This window comes from Aaosphaeria arxii, assembly GCF_010015735.1.
Source record: "Aaosphaeria arxii CBS 175.79 unplaced genomic scaffold BU24scaffold_7, whole genome shotgun sequence".
Lineage (NCBI taxonomy): Eukaryota > Fungi > Ascomycota > Dothideomycetes > Pleosporales > Aaosphaeria > Aaosphaeria arxii.
The window spans coordinates 1,273,358-1,287,035 of NW_022983480.1; the positions used below are offsets into that span (position 1 = coordinate 1,273,358).

Sequence of the window (13,678 nt, forward strand, 5' to 3'; positions counted from 1 at the left end):
ATCTCGTGAAGCACATCCTATGTTGGTATATAAATCCTGGTATTTCCTGTAAAGAGAAGTATCAAGGCTGCATTCATACGTAAATCTCGTATATTTACATTCCGACGATCCAAATAAACTCTTCTCTTCGCTATGTCGACCACTGATGATGCCGGGGTTGCGGCGAACGATCCAGCTACCCGTGCCAGATACATCGAAGAGCGAAACAAACGGCTAAGAGCGGAAGGCTCAGCCCAATACATCAAGCTTTCTGACTCCACATTCTCCAACTTGGCAAATGATCCCTGGGTTGACCATGAGCACTTGAATTCCTTGCCATCGCCTTTGCCGTCTGGTTCTGCTGTCAAGATTCTTATCCTTGGCGCTGGTTACGGCGGTCTGCTATCTGCTGTTCGCTTGATTGAGTCGGGCGAATCTGCAGAGGCTATTCGTTTGGTAGACCATGCAGGCGGATTCGGCGGGACCTGGTATTGGAACCGTTACCCAGGGCTGATGTGCGATATTGAAAGTTATGTTTACATGCCGCTACTTGAAGAGACTGGTTTCATGCCTAAACATAAGTACTCGTATGGCCCAGAGTTGAGAGGGCAAGCAGTGCGAATCGCGGAAAAGTGGCATTTGCAAGACAAGTGTTTGTTTCGCACGAAGGTTCAGAGCGCCCGATGGAACGAGGACGAAAAAAGATGGATAGTCAAGATGACGGAGAACAGGGGTGCTGCTGGAAAGGCAAGGGATGTCGAAGTAAAAGCGCAATTTATTGTGTCAGCTTCAGGGTCTCTTAACGAACCGCACATGCCAAATCTATCAGGCTTGGATTGTTTTGAGGGGGAGCTGTTTCACACAGCGCGATGGGATTACAGCATCACTGGAGGCACACCAGAAGACTGGAAGCTTGAGAAATTGAAGAATAAGCGGGTTGGTATCATTGGCACTGGAGCGACAGCGATCCAAGTAGTGCCGCAACTAGCCCAATGGGCAAAGGATTTATATGTCTTTCAGCGAACGCCATCAAGCGTTGATGTCCGCGGTCAGAAGTTGACAGACCCTCACGAATGGAAGAGGATCACTGCAAAGAAGGGGTGGCAGAAAGAGCGGTCTGAGAACTTGATCTCATACCAGATGAATACACCCGATAAGGTGAATATGGTTGATGATGCTTGGACCCGGATGCCAGGGTATGCCGCAGCCTTCGGGTCGCCTGGTATTGTCAGTCTGGATGGGATGAAAGAACATGTAACTCGCCTGCATGAGTGGGACGCGGAAAGATCTCAGAGAGTTCGCGCGCGTGTGGATGACATTGTCAAGAGTAAGCCCACAGCAGAAAAGCTAAAGGCCTGGTATCCTGTCTGGTGTAAGACACCAACGTTTCACGACGACTACCTGCCTGCCTTCAATCAGCCAAACGTCCAATTGGTTGACACTGATGGCAAGGGAATTGAAAAAGTCACAAAAAACACGGTTGTGACTGGAGGGACTGAGTATCCAATCGATGTGTTAATCATGAGCACTGGGTTTGTCTCGCCCTTTGAGGGAAGTGCCAGTCCTTCTGGGCGAGCTGGTATAGATATTTTTGGGCGAGGAAGTTTGTCAATGGGTGACAAATGGGCCGAACAAGGAGCCACAACTTTGCATGGAATAGCGACCCACGACTTCCCGAACCTCTTCTTTCTTGGGCCTTCGCAGATTGGGGTTACTGTAAACATTCGATATGTTCTCGACACTCTCGCTTCGCACATCGCCAATATTTTGTCCTTGTCCCAAAAGAAAATTGGGAATGAAAGTCCCCAGGATCTCATTATCGAGGTGACCAAAGACGCCGAGGAAGCATGGTCTCATGAAATTCTGACTAGGGCACCTTGGTTTGTTGGTGTTGTCGGCTGCACCCCGGGTTTTATCAATAACGAAGGTGAGACGGACAGGCCGACTGAGCTTGTAGAAAAGATAAAATCTGCCCGAGGCGCACCATGGGGCGAAGGCATGTTAAGTTATACAGAGGCACTGAGGGAATGGTTGAAGGAAGGAAATTTGAAGGGGCTGAAAATTACGGCGAATTGATCTTCAGAATCGGCAGGATTCGGTGGAAATATGCAATGTTAGAGTGAGCTTTAAACAAAGCCGGAGAGCAAGATAAACGATTCGAATTATTTGCGCTACCAAATGCAATTATATTGATGACTCTATCTCATGGTGATAAATCAGCAGCATTGTGAAAAGGGTCACAGTGCCCTAATCACTTTCCTTCGTCATTTGCGGCTCCTCGTGTATCCCTCCTGGAATGCGTTTTCTTCAACATAGTCAAATGCGGGAGCTGCTTTCACGAGTATTGCTCTGAAAGCAAACTTTATGCCCCTTAACCAGACCCCAGATAAGTACGACTACGCATAACAACAGACATTTTTGCGTAAATTATGAAGTAACCCATTAACTTATAGTCTGCGATGATATATCTACATTAACACTAATTATAGAAGTACCTTCTATACTCAGCCTTCCCTTAGCCTTTCTGGCAAAACCATTCTTAGTCTTGCCAGAGTACAGTACCCCAGGTTCTATAGAGGCCAAGGCGGTTCCTTAGTTAGCGAAAAGCACTGCTCATCGAATTGAAGCCATTCCAAGTCTACTACGATTAGGCCGTTACGCTTCTTCGATCTCGTTTCCTCAGGATCTCGGCAGTACCATTCACAGGGTTTGCGGTAAGCCTTTCAGCTGTGACCTGTAAAGATTGTGGAAACCATTCGGGGAGAACCGTCTCCTCATCAGATTTACTTGGCAAGACCATTGCGCTGAGTGCTTTATTGCAAATCCATATAGAACATATTCCTTCTCTATTGTAGGCTGCTGAGATCTATTTGGCTTCTTTAGCATGGGAAGGCCTTTTAGTGGTACTAATAGGTAACTTGCCTACTAGAGGCCTGCTGTCTTAAGAACCGCCTTTCATCTTAGTCTAAACACGTCAGTGTGACCTTTCCAGGTTGCGGTGTTGTTTAGCTGAGGGAAGTCTGTCCCCTTAGCAACTGATCAAGCTGAGTGCTGCTTGGTTTGCTTAATTCCCCTTGGCGACTGATTGAACTGAGCACGTCACGTGGTGCTAAATCACGTGACCCTCCTTTGAATATCGTCAGGCCTCCACTTTCCCTGTCGACCAAGAGCTCGTCCATCTGATAAGGCTAGCGTTTCTTATGTGGAACCTTTCATGGATAAGTTGCGCTTATATACCTTTGAAGAATAGACTGCCAGGGTATTTTCTTCGTTAGCCGATTTTCCAATTGCAATACATCAGATGGTAGAAGTTTGTTTGTAGACGTCCATTGGATATCCTCCCCGTAGAGAACAATAGGTGTTGAAGATCTACCGAGGTCGCCGGTGTAGATCTTCGAACTTGTGCCTGCGAGCCAGACAACAAAGTCAAATCGCCACCTCCAGTCCTCTCACCTTCTCGTCTCCTGCACCACGTGAAGCGACCCCTCCAAGACTCCAAGCAGACGGTTCATCAAAGTGGAAGGTCTAGCAAGCTTTTTATGCCTTGGTATATTCAGGCGCCCTGCAAGCCGTCCACGAGTCCTCCGACCCTTCGCACCGTTTTTGCTTGCCCGCTGTTCCATAACCCGTCTTCGATAACCATAGGCTCGCCTGATGTGTTAGTGTGCTATTCCCGTTGGTCGCTGTGCTCTTGCATCCTTGTGTATCTGCCGATATGCTCGAACCATCACATTCGTACAGACGGACTCGACAACTGCCATGCATTTTAAAAGGCCCGTATAAAAGGATCGACATGTCCTTGGGCAGAGATGTAGTTTATTCTTGCATTGTCTGAATCATCTCGGGCTGTCGAGTTTCCAAATCTCATCTGTGGCCATGTCGTCCTTCCTAAACAAAATCCGACCGTCTGGCCGTCAAGATACCGAGCCCGAAACGGTAACGGTGACCACCAATCAGGACATCGAGGAGCAGATCCCCATAGAAGCAGTCGCCCCTAATAAAGACAATAGTGGCGCTGACGTGCCGGACAATGCATCAGTGGATAAAATCCCCGAGGATGCGGTAGTGGATCGAAATGCACAGGTTGGTGTACAGAAGATCGAAGCTGTCACTCTTGCTTGGACGAAGAAGTCGTTAATTCTTTTACTATGCAAGTATGTCTAACTTCAATTCACAACACTACACGACAACCATGAAGCTCACAATCTATCTAGCATCTGGCTCATCTTCTTCGTCAATGGGCTTCGCGCTTCGGTTCTCGCCGCCTTCAATCCCTATGTCACGAGTGACTTCAGCTCCCACTCATTGTTGGCCGTCATTGGCATTGTGACCGACGCAATGACGGCTGCCATGTACATTCCAGTTGCCAAACTGATTGACGTCTGGGGCCGCGACTCTGGTTTCCTGCTTATGGTTGCTTCTTCGACGTTGGGTGTCATCGTCATGGCCACTGCCACAAACTTAGCTACGTACTGTGCTGCAATTGTGCGTCTTGCCCCCCTTGAAACTCTCCCATGTTCCTTCATGCCCAGCTAATATTGTCGAACCAGGTCTTCTACTCCATTGGATTCTCAGGCATCATCTACGTCGTAGCCGTGCTGGCCGCCGACGCAACCTCCCTCAGGAATCGAGGCATCGCCTTCGCCTTCACATCCTCGCCGTATATGATCACTGCCTTCGCGGGATCCAAGGCCGCGGAAGCGTTCCTGCACAATGTCTCCTGGCGATGGGGCTACGGCTGCTTTGCCATCATTGTGCCAGTCGTGTGTGCGCCCATGTACATCACGCTGAAGCTGAACCTACGCAAGGCGAAGAGGCAGGGTTTCTACGAGGAGGTCAAGAACCCCTTGACGCTTCAGCTTGTCTGGAAGAAGATTGTCGAATTCGATCGTAAGTCTTAGCCCCCAGGAAGGAAGATACCTCTCCCACATGATGACCAATTGGTCACCTCATCACCTCCAGTGACATCCATACTAACTCCCCACCCACAGTACCTGGTGTATTCCTCTTCGCCGGCGGTCTAACCATCTTTCTCCTCCCCTTCACGCTCGCGCGCTCCGCCCCGAACGGCTGGAACACCGGCTACGTGATCGCGATGATAATCCTCGGCTTCTTCCTCCTCATCCTCTTCGGCGTGTACGAAACCTACTGGTCCCCCGAGCCCTTCCTCAAAAACAAATTCCTCACCGACCGCACCGTCGTCGCTGCGTGCCTCATCGACGCCACCTACCAAATCTCCTACTACTGCTGGAACGGCTACTTCCTCTCCTTCCTCCAAGTCGTCTGCAACCTGTCCGTCTCCCAAGCCGGCTACGTCAACAGCACCTTCCAAGTTGTCTCCGGCGTCCTCCTCTTCATCGTCGGCTACGCCGTCCGCTGGTCCGGCCGCTTCAAATGGCTCTTCTACGTCACAGTCCCCATCTACACCTTCGGGCTCGGCCTCATGATCCACTTCCGCCAGCCGAACCAGCCGATCGGATACATCGTCATGTGCGAGATCTTCATCTCCATCGGCGGCAGCGTCTTCATCCTGCTCGTCCAGCTCGCCGTCCTCGCCGCCGTAGACCACCAGTACGTCGCCGCGGTGCTCGCACTCCTGTACGTCAGCGGGTCCGTCGGCGGCGCGATTGGGAGCACCATTTCCGGCGCGATATGGACGAACACCTTCCTGCCTGCGCTCATGCGGAATTTGCCGGACGAGGAGTTGCCGAATGTAATCAATATTTACTCGAACATCACGGCGCAGTTGAGCTACCCTGTCGGGAGTGTCGAGCGGATTGCGATTCAGGAGTCGTATGGGTTTGCGCAGGCAAGGATGCTCGCGGCGGGCGTGGGTATATTTGGTCTGGCGTTCGTGTGGATGTTCATGGTGAGGAACTTGAATGTCTCGCAGAAGACGGGGCAGACTAAGGGAATGGTCTTTTAGTCTGTTGTGTTATGACTGTGGTTGGATTGATCGGTCAGTCGGCTAGGTTTGGAGTTGGTTGATGCATGTTGGACGAGTCGCAACATATCGCTTGTAGCATACGATTTACGTTCCTAGATAGTAATGTGAGCTATGGCACGATCTATGAAGAACCTAGTTGAAACGATGTGATTATGCGGCCATGGCAAAGGGTCCAAGGGTAGCTAGCTGTATGTTGGCCTTTAACCAGCTACATACATCCAATGATCACCATCTACAATAACTCGGCCTTGCAAATAAGAAGCATTCAGATGTCAGATCAAGCACGTTTTGGCATCAGTTGAAGAGTTTAAAGGTGAAAAAAAAACTTGGTTTAATCTAATCGACCGTCACGGCGTTCAAGCTTCATTACTTTTCCTACAGCCCTTGTTCACTCGGGAGAGAAATATGCACAGAAACAAGACTTCCATCTCTACGCCCTCGCCGAGAGGAGAGTGGAAAACATACCATCCTCGTTCAGCATGTTCTATAGGTAAGACGAGCCATGCATGCATGCATGCACATCAAGTCTCCTCGGGCACGTATGGCAAAACAAAATCCCCCACAACTGACGACAAAAGAAAATTTGGCTCCACATTACATACCCAACATGGTTTTGCGCCCCATTCAATTACTGCTACAGAGTCGTGACGCCTGCCTTGGGAAGACAGGATGCTGACGTTAAAATTCGTACAGGCTCTATGCAGAAGCCTCCTCTTCGAGCAACGCTAGCGTATGCCCGTTGACACCATTCTCGGCACCGTTAGGCTCATCGTATTCAACCTTCTCTTGTTGAGCAATGGCCTGCTGGCTCACAATTTCCGCAAGTCTCTTCAATCGTGGCGTTTGGAGCCCTGTGCAAGTGGTCAGCAATCGTCATGAATCTAAACATGGTAGTGTAACTTACAAGATGGAGTATATGTCTCGAGAGCCGTAATGACTCTAGGCTCAGCGATCTCGTATGGTCCCGAATCCTCCATATCCACGGCCGTCAAGAGCAAGACATCGCTCTTCTCGGTGACCCTCGAAGCAACGGCCTTCATGATCTCGCCGTTAATAGGCTGCTCGTAATCGGCAACGAGGTACTGGTTGAGCAACTTCTGGATCTGGTTTGGCGACAACATCCAGCAGATATCCTGGATGATCTCGATGTCGTTGAGGGTGGCCTTCTTGAGCTGGAGCAGCTTGGTAGCCTGCATCAAGTGCTCAAGCTGCAGAGTGCCCTCGGGCATGTCATGTGACTTGCACCATTCCTCAATACGGGTGATGTTGTAGTTGATCTGGAGACCACGCTTCCAGGAGAGGAAATTCCTCCTCATCAACAGGTCGTTGAATGCAGTAACGCCGACAAGTCGGAGCAACTCCGTGACGGTCTGGGTGATGATGGAGTCTTCGAGGTAGTAAGCCTTCATAGCCTTGTAAACGTTGTTGAGCAAGCTAAGAAGGTTGTCCATGCTGAATGCGGGTGCGTTGTTGCTCTGGAGAAGCTTGCCGAGGAAACGGTTGCTCTCGTTGGTGACAAATCCAGGAAGAGACTGCGACTCAATGATAGCTGGGACGATCATCTTATGCAGCTTCTTCTTGAGAACCTTCATCCAAGTGTGGTAGATGTTGAACTCAAGACTCTCCAAATCATGCTTGACGATCTCCAAAAGTCGGTCATACTCGTAGTTATCTGTCTTTTGTTGCTCGTACCAATCTTCAGCAAGGAAAACGAAGGAGAGCATCTCGTGGACATTGGACAACCAGAATGCTCCAGGGTTGATTGCTTCGTCTCCGTCGTGCTGCATGACCTCTTGCTGAATGGACTGCATAACATTGGCGAGGAATCGCTCGGACTCTTTGACGAATCCGTTATTCCACATCTCTGAGGTGACCAAGTTGATGAGGTAGGCCGGGAAGAGGACCTCCTTGTCGGTAGGTGGTGGGGTGGTCACTGGCGAAGGAATCTTGAGGTTCTTGATGAGACCAAGAGTGACTTCGTCGTTCAACAGATCCTCATCAGCAAGGATGTTCTCCAACTCAAGCTCGACATTGTCCAAGTTGGGGTTGAAGGTCGAACCAGAAAGGTTTGGACGGTGAGCACCAACAGCCATGGAAACGGGCCTGGGGCTGTATGTTTGGCTGAAACGGTCCAGATCGCGGGTATCGGGTCCAGCACTGCGCCTCTTTGGCTTCTTGTTTGAGACAAGGTTGATGAGGCTGGTCGCTTGGGAGAAAGGAGCGTGACCGTTGGCCATCTCGCCGCCAGTGATGGGACCAGAGCGCTTCATCATCTCTACCTGATCTTGCAAGTCGGCAAGCTGTTGTCGAAGCGAAAGCTTCTCCGTCTCGGTGACGTTGCTCCTCCTCTTGGCAGAATCGAGGTCGTCGGTTGTCTTCTTGAGCGATGCACGAAGTTGCTTCTCCTCCTCCTGGAGATGACGCATCTTGGCGGTGCTCTCGTCGTGGTTGGTCTGGAGCTTCTTGAACTCGGCTTCCATGGCGCTCAACCTGGCAGCGGTGATACCGGCCTGGTTGGCCTCGGCCTGGAGCTCCTTCTGGCGGTTCTCGAGGGCACGAGAGCGCTCCTTGTAGGACTTGATCTGACCTTCGTAGTTCTCGACTTGAGACTGGAGGGCCTTGTTCTGTGCCTTCATCGTACCCAGAGTCTGAGTGAGCTCGACGACCTTGTTCTCCAGCTTGTAAGAGATATTCTTGAGATCGCGAGCCTCGGCGCGGAGACCCTTGTATGCGCGACGGGCCACCTTTCCTCTCCACAGGCTCTGGATGAGGACAATCTTCTTCCTGTACTGCCTCCAAGTCCTGAGCGACCTCTGTGATCGCCAGTTGCGTTGGATAATCCTGGCGGCGTTTCCAAGTTGAGTGTCGAGAATGTTCTTGCGGAGGAGGAAACCCTTTGCGGCCGCTTGGAACTTGATGACGGAGTTTCGGACCATGAGGAAGCGCTTCCTGTCCTTGGATCCGCGCCAGCATCGCTGAATGGTCGTTGCGGCCTTGATCTGCCTGGCCTCCTCTGCGCGTTCTCTGGTGAGGTATCCTCTTGCCAAAGCCTGGAGTTGCATGATGGAGTCGCGGGTTTCGAGGTAGACACGCCTGTAGTATTTGCATCGGAGGTTCTTCTGGATCATAATGGCGGCTTCGTTGAGTCGAGCAGTGCGCAGATTCTCAAGGAACGCCAACATGCCAGCACGGAAAAAGATCTTAGTCAGACCCATCTGGTATTTATCGCTGCCATCGTTCTTGCCTTCGCCCAAGGCCTTCTTCAAGATGGCAGTAGCCATGTTGCGGATCTCGGGGGTCCAAGAGTTGGATGGGACCAACATGTAGTAACGGAGGGCGAATTCCTCATAAGTCCACCTCGTAGGATAACCCGCGCAACTAATGCGGACGGTTTCGAGGACACCGCAAGCTCGGAGCTGGCTGAGAACCATAGGGCCTTCGAACTTCCAGGCCTCTTTAGCCTCGTTAGGCTTGATGCATCGGATGTAATGGACATCGGTCGAATTGATAGTGCCCATGAGTTCGATGAGCGAGGACTTGAAAATGCCTCCTAGCGTGGGTTTCCTGTTGACTGCGATTCTTCGGCCTGCGGACACGGCGGCTCCAGGCTTAGCAGAGGTAGTAGCAGCGGTCTCCTTATCTCTGATTTGAGATGCAACGTGTAGAACCTCGCTCAGGAACTTGTTCGACGAAGCCTTGAGAACCTCCATATGCTCATCGGGCACGGTATCCCGATTCTTCTCGATGAATCCATCAGACTCATAAGTGACGTCCACAGCATAATGGCAGACGGTGAAGGCAGACTTTCCGAATCGAGGCTTCTTGTAGAACTTCTGCTTGTCTCCAGCGAAATTGTGGTGCAGCTTGGTCACGAATTGCTCGTCGGAACCCATAGGCAAACGCGATTCTTCGTCGAGCAGGGAAAGCACACCAAGCTTGCCTTCGATGAGGTCGATACAAGGCTGGTTATCCGCAAAGTCGATGAACGTCCAGTCGATCTGTTCTCGGAGGTACTCCTCCTGTTCGAGCTTGAAGACGTGCTGGTTGAACTCTTGCTGCAGCTTCTCGTTGGCGTAGTTGATACAGAACTGTTCGAAGGAGTTCTTCGCAAAATGCTCGAAACCGTAAATATCGAGCACACCGATGAAGGAGTGGGCGGATGCAATAACTTGCTCTGTGGCGAGACTCTCGTTGATACGGTCCACAAGCCAGTCGAACATGCTTGAGTAGATGAATTTAGCGACGGAGTCCTTGACGACGGTAGCTTGCTGCTGAGTCAAATTGGACACAATCTTCTCTCCTCTGGTGATGAGCTGTTTCTTCACCGTCCATTTGGCGAAGTTGGATGCGTTGATGCCGAGGAGGTTGCAAGCCTTCACCAATGCTGGCTCGTCGGGGGCGAGGCTGGAGTCAGTCCGTGTAGCGGTGATTTTGACGTCTCCGAGGTGGATAAGCGCCGCCAACAGTCGGAACATCTCCGATTGTGTATCTGTAGATACTCCAATTGTGGTCAAAGAGTTTCGCGTAGCATCAAATTCTGCTTTGTCATCTACACCGTCAATGACGGGTGCGCTGCCTTGGTTGAGGTAGGTGAACTCCTCGACAGACTTCAGTCCCAGCTCTTCCCTCTCCGCATCGGTCGCACCAGCGCAGAGCTGGTAGAAGATGTGGTAATTCCTCTCCTTCAGCGGCTGGAACACCAACCTCGATCGCTCAAGCAGATATGTCCTGATCTTCGCACCAATGATGTCGGTCTGCTTGTTGAACAGAATCTCAATGTATTTTCCGAATCGAGAAGAGTTGTCGTTTCGCGTCGTCTTTGCGTTACCGAAGGCTTCCATGATGGGATTGGTAGCCAGAATCTGCTCTTCCGTCTCGCTCATGGCATCGGCTTTGCCTCTTCGCTTTCCGGGGTTGTCTGGAGACTCTCGTGTTGCGAAGTACCGCATGATGTATTTGGCACTGACCGTCTTGCCAGCTCCGGATTCTCCAGAGACGACAATGGTCTGGTTCTTCTGGTCACGCAACATGTCTCTGCACTGTGTCAGGCCCGTTCAATTGAGTAGGCTCCATTATTTTGAAGCAGGCAATTGCTTCACCCTTGTACATAACGAAAGGGCATGGGGAAAGGGCAATGGCAGATTGGCAGAGCGGCGGGAGGAATGGAAGGCGGGGCAACTTACGCAAAGGCCTCTTCGGCGATGGCGAACAAATGCGGTGCACCATAGGATCGTTGTTTTCCAGCATAAACCTGTACCATGCCTGGTACGTAGAGGGAATCAACCCTAGCGAAAGGGTTCGTCGCAATGAGGACGATACCAGAATATGTGTAAATTTCCTTCTGCAAATAACGTAACTTGATCGCTTGGAGCACTGGAGAGGGTTCGTCAGTACCGATGCAGATTGGCTTTTCGAAAGCAGCCCTTCACTCACCAGCCGGCTCGTTCAAATGTGACAGATTCGTAAGGTCATCGCTAGCTTCGAGCATCGCGGGATTCATAAGAGGTGGGAGGTTGGGGTCATTGCCATCTTGAATGGCTGCGAGGGTCGTCTCAAAGGTTTTGCTCTATGAGAAGGAGGATTAGCATGATTGTAGACGTCTCGATATTTACAGGCCCGCATAGCCTGCTACGATGGCTGCATATGGGGTGAGAGAGAATGCATACCTCGCCATTGTCAAGCTTGAATATCAGCTTGACCTTATCACCCTGCACTTGCTTGTCCACGACTTCGGAGGCCACCCAGCCCTCGGCGGTGTCTGGCTGCCAGGCCCTGGTGCCAACATCGTAAATGTGTGCCATGTTGGGTTTGTGTGGGGTGGTGGTGGAAGTGTCGGGGAGACCGCTCGAGAGGGTTGAGGACGACGGTGTGTTCGGTAGCGGCGGTGACGGCAGCGGGTGCGGTGGTCGTGGTGGGAGGGAGGATTCAGGGTCCGGATAGCTCCTTGTTGGCGTTCCTGGCGGTCAAGAAATGTAATTCAAACAAAAAAGTTGCCAGCCGCCCCGTTTTTGGTACGTCTACGCTGCGGTTCGAGGGTTACGGCGCTTCGGTATGCTAGAAGGCCTATAGCATTCGTCGGGGAGAGCAGCTGAGAAAGAAGAGGGAGAAAGATATGCGGGAGAGTGAGAGTGGGTGTAAGAGGTGGGCGTTAAAGTAGTGAGTTGTGCATCCCGACCAGGAGGAGGGCACTTTTGCGTAGGGGAGGTAGATGTGAAGGGGAGGAGGATAGGAGAGAAAGAAGTAGAAGACGAAGAAGTGAAAGATGTGAGTGCGGAAGTGGATGAGGATGTATGTGTGGAGAGTGTGCGTGTAGGAGAGAGAGGGGGGCGGAGGGAGGGATAGGGAGGGAGTTTAGTGCGGCGGCGATAACTAGCGGTCGTAGTGGTGGGAGGTAAAAGTACGAGTACCTACAGAGTACCTAGGTACTGTGCAATTACTGTGTAGGTCCAAGAGGTAAATATTGGGTGGTTGGTAGTAATAGAAAATGGGAGATGATTCAATACTCTTAACACACCCACACACATATATACACATACAGCGCATTACAGAATACAGGATGCAGGATACAGAAAACGGGAAACGGGATACATCACTCATAGAGCAAACAGTATCCAGCAAAAAGCACACGTTCAGCAAACAGAGTTCAACTCTACCAATTCCAGTTTACAGTTTCCAGCACGCAGCAACATTCTAGTGCATGAACTCATTAATTACTTTGCAAAGGAACTGACTACGACGAGATACCTAAAAGTCCAAAATCTCGTTGTGAGGCCATTCCGCGACCGGGGTGGTAGGAGGGGATTCGCTCGCTAGTCGCCATTCTTTCACCGCCAAACTGCTGCTCTCCTCAAGTCAGGCAGGGTACGACTCACAAGTAGCTGTAGTCTGCATGAAGTGCCTAGCAGCCTCACACTCACAATTGAAAAAGGTGGTGGATACGGCTCCCGTGGAGGGAGTTCGTTGACTTGAATAATAAGGGAGGTACTTTGAATTAGGTACCCACTACAAGTAGTATAAGAGTAGGTGTTCATGCCGCGAACGCTGGGGATCCTTTCTATATCGTTAACATTTGAACGTTGATTTTGATTAGCATTTATGCACCTTCTTCTACAAAAATCAGACTCTCTTCATAGCTACTTGATTACTTCCCCTTCGTACTAGCAAGTTTAAACTACAAGCGTCCCTTCCAGTGCGTGCATACGTGCGTGCATGTCCCACCCGTACATTACATTCGCAGGCCGTCTCCACCGAAGAACACCTGGAGGGCTGCTCCGTACAACACCCAACCAATTATTCCAGTGAATCAATCGACCAAACTGTCTATCAAGTAGTTCGACAGACGGACAGCAGAAGTAAGCCAACTAGTAACTCCCCATCCACCAACAAAGGCGAATGCGGAAGAAAAGAAAAGAAAAAGAAAGAAAAAGAGAAATAAGGAGGTCTTAACCTGTCTCACCAGTATGCAAGCTCCCTGCGACCTGCATGCACCGTCCCAAAACAGCCAACCACCACAACCTACTTAAACCATACAGGATACAGGACACAGGATACAGGACACAGGATACAGGATACGGGAGATTCCCATTCGACCACTAACTACCGTTCTTCATACATACTTCCTGTCTTACTCGATCCCCAGCCTATCCATCCACAGACGGGATCTGGTACATACCGTACCTGCGCCATCTCCAATGTCTACCTTTTTCTTATTCGTGATCTTCAAAACGCCGTTTAGGCGTACAAACGGACGTC

General features: G+C 50.7%; 3 protein-coding genes across 3 annotated transcripts; 2 read left to right on the forward strand and 1 right to left on the reverse strand.

Moving 5' to 3' along the window:
- Positions 1 to 78: 78 nt before the first annotated feature.
- BU24DRAFT_443164 (flavin-binding monooxygenase-like family protein) lies at positions 79 to 2,055 on the forward strand (the record flags this gene model as incomplete). Its single annotated transcript, XM_033530571.1, has 1 exon — positions 79 to 2,055. The coding sequence occupies exon 1, from the start codon at positions 133 to 135 to the stop codon at positions 2,053 to 2,055; it is 1,923 nt and encodes a 640-aa protein (XP_033381204.1). The 5' UTR covers positions 79 to 132.
- A 1,789-nt stretch (positions 2,056 to 3,844) lies between these two features.
- On the forward strand, positions 3,845 to 5,905 carry BU24DRAFT_396076 (putative siderophore-dependent iron transporter; the record flags this gene model as incomplete). The annotated part of the gene is made up of 4 exons (XM_033525286.1): positions 3,845 to 4,133; positions 4,194 to 4,464; positions 4,530 to 4,869; positions 4,971 to 5,905. The coding sequence occupies exons 1-4, from the start codon at positions 3,856 to 3,858 to the stop codon at positions 5,903 to 5,905; spliced, it is 1,824 nt and encodes a 607-aa protein (XP_033381205.1). The 5' UTR covers positions 3,845 to 3,855.
- Positions 5,906 to 6,598: 693 nt separating this feature from the next.
- Positions 6,599 to 12,011, reverse strand: BU24DRAFT_259920 (myosin-2). Its single transcript, XM_033522484.1, has 5 exons — positions 11,593 to 12,011; positions 11,360 to 11,492; positions 11,110 to 11,299; positions 6,831 to 10,960; positions 6,599 to 6,777 (listed from the first exon to the last, which is right to left on the reverse strand). Exons 1-5 carry the CDS (start codon positions 11,725 to 11,727, stop codon positions 6,623 to 6,625), a joined length of 4,743 nt encoding a protein of 1,580 aa, XP_033381206.1. The 5' UTR covers positions 11,728 to 12,011; the 3' UTR covers positions 6,599 to 6,622.
- Between the last annotated feature and the right edge of the window lie 1,667 nt (positions 12,012 to 13,678).

Coding starts and splice junctions, on each gene's coding strand:
- BU24DRAFT_259920 (XM_033522484.1), bottom strand. CDS start 11,727: ATGGCACACATTTACGATGTTGGCACCAGGGCCTGGCAGCCAGACACC. Junction 11,300..11,359: donor ACATTTGAACGAGCCGGCTG/GTGAGTGAAGGG, acceptor AACCCTCTCCAG/TGCTCCAAGCGATCAAGTTA. Junction 10,961..11,109: donor ATCGCCGAAGAGGCCTTTGC/GTAAGTTGCCCC, acceptor GACACAGTGCAG/AGACATGTTGCGTGACCAGA.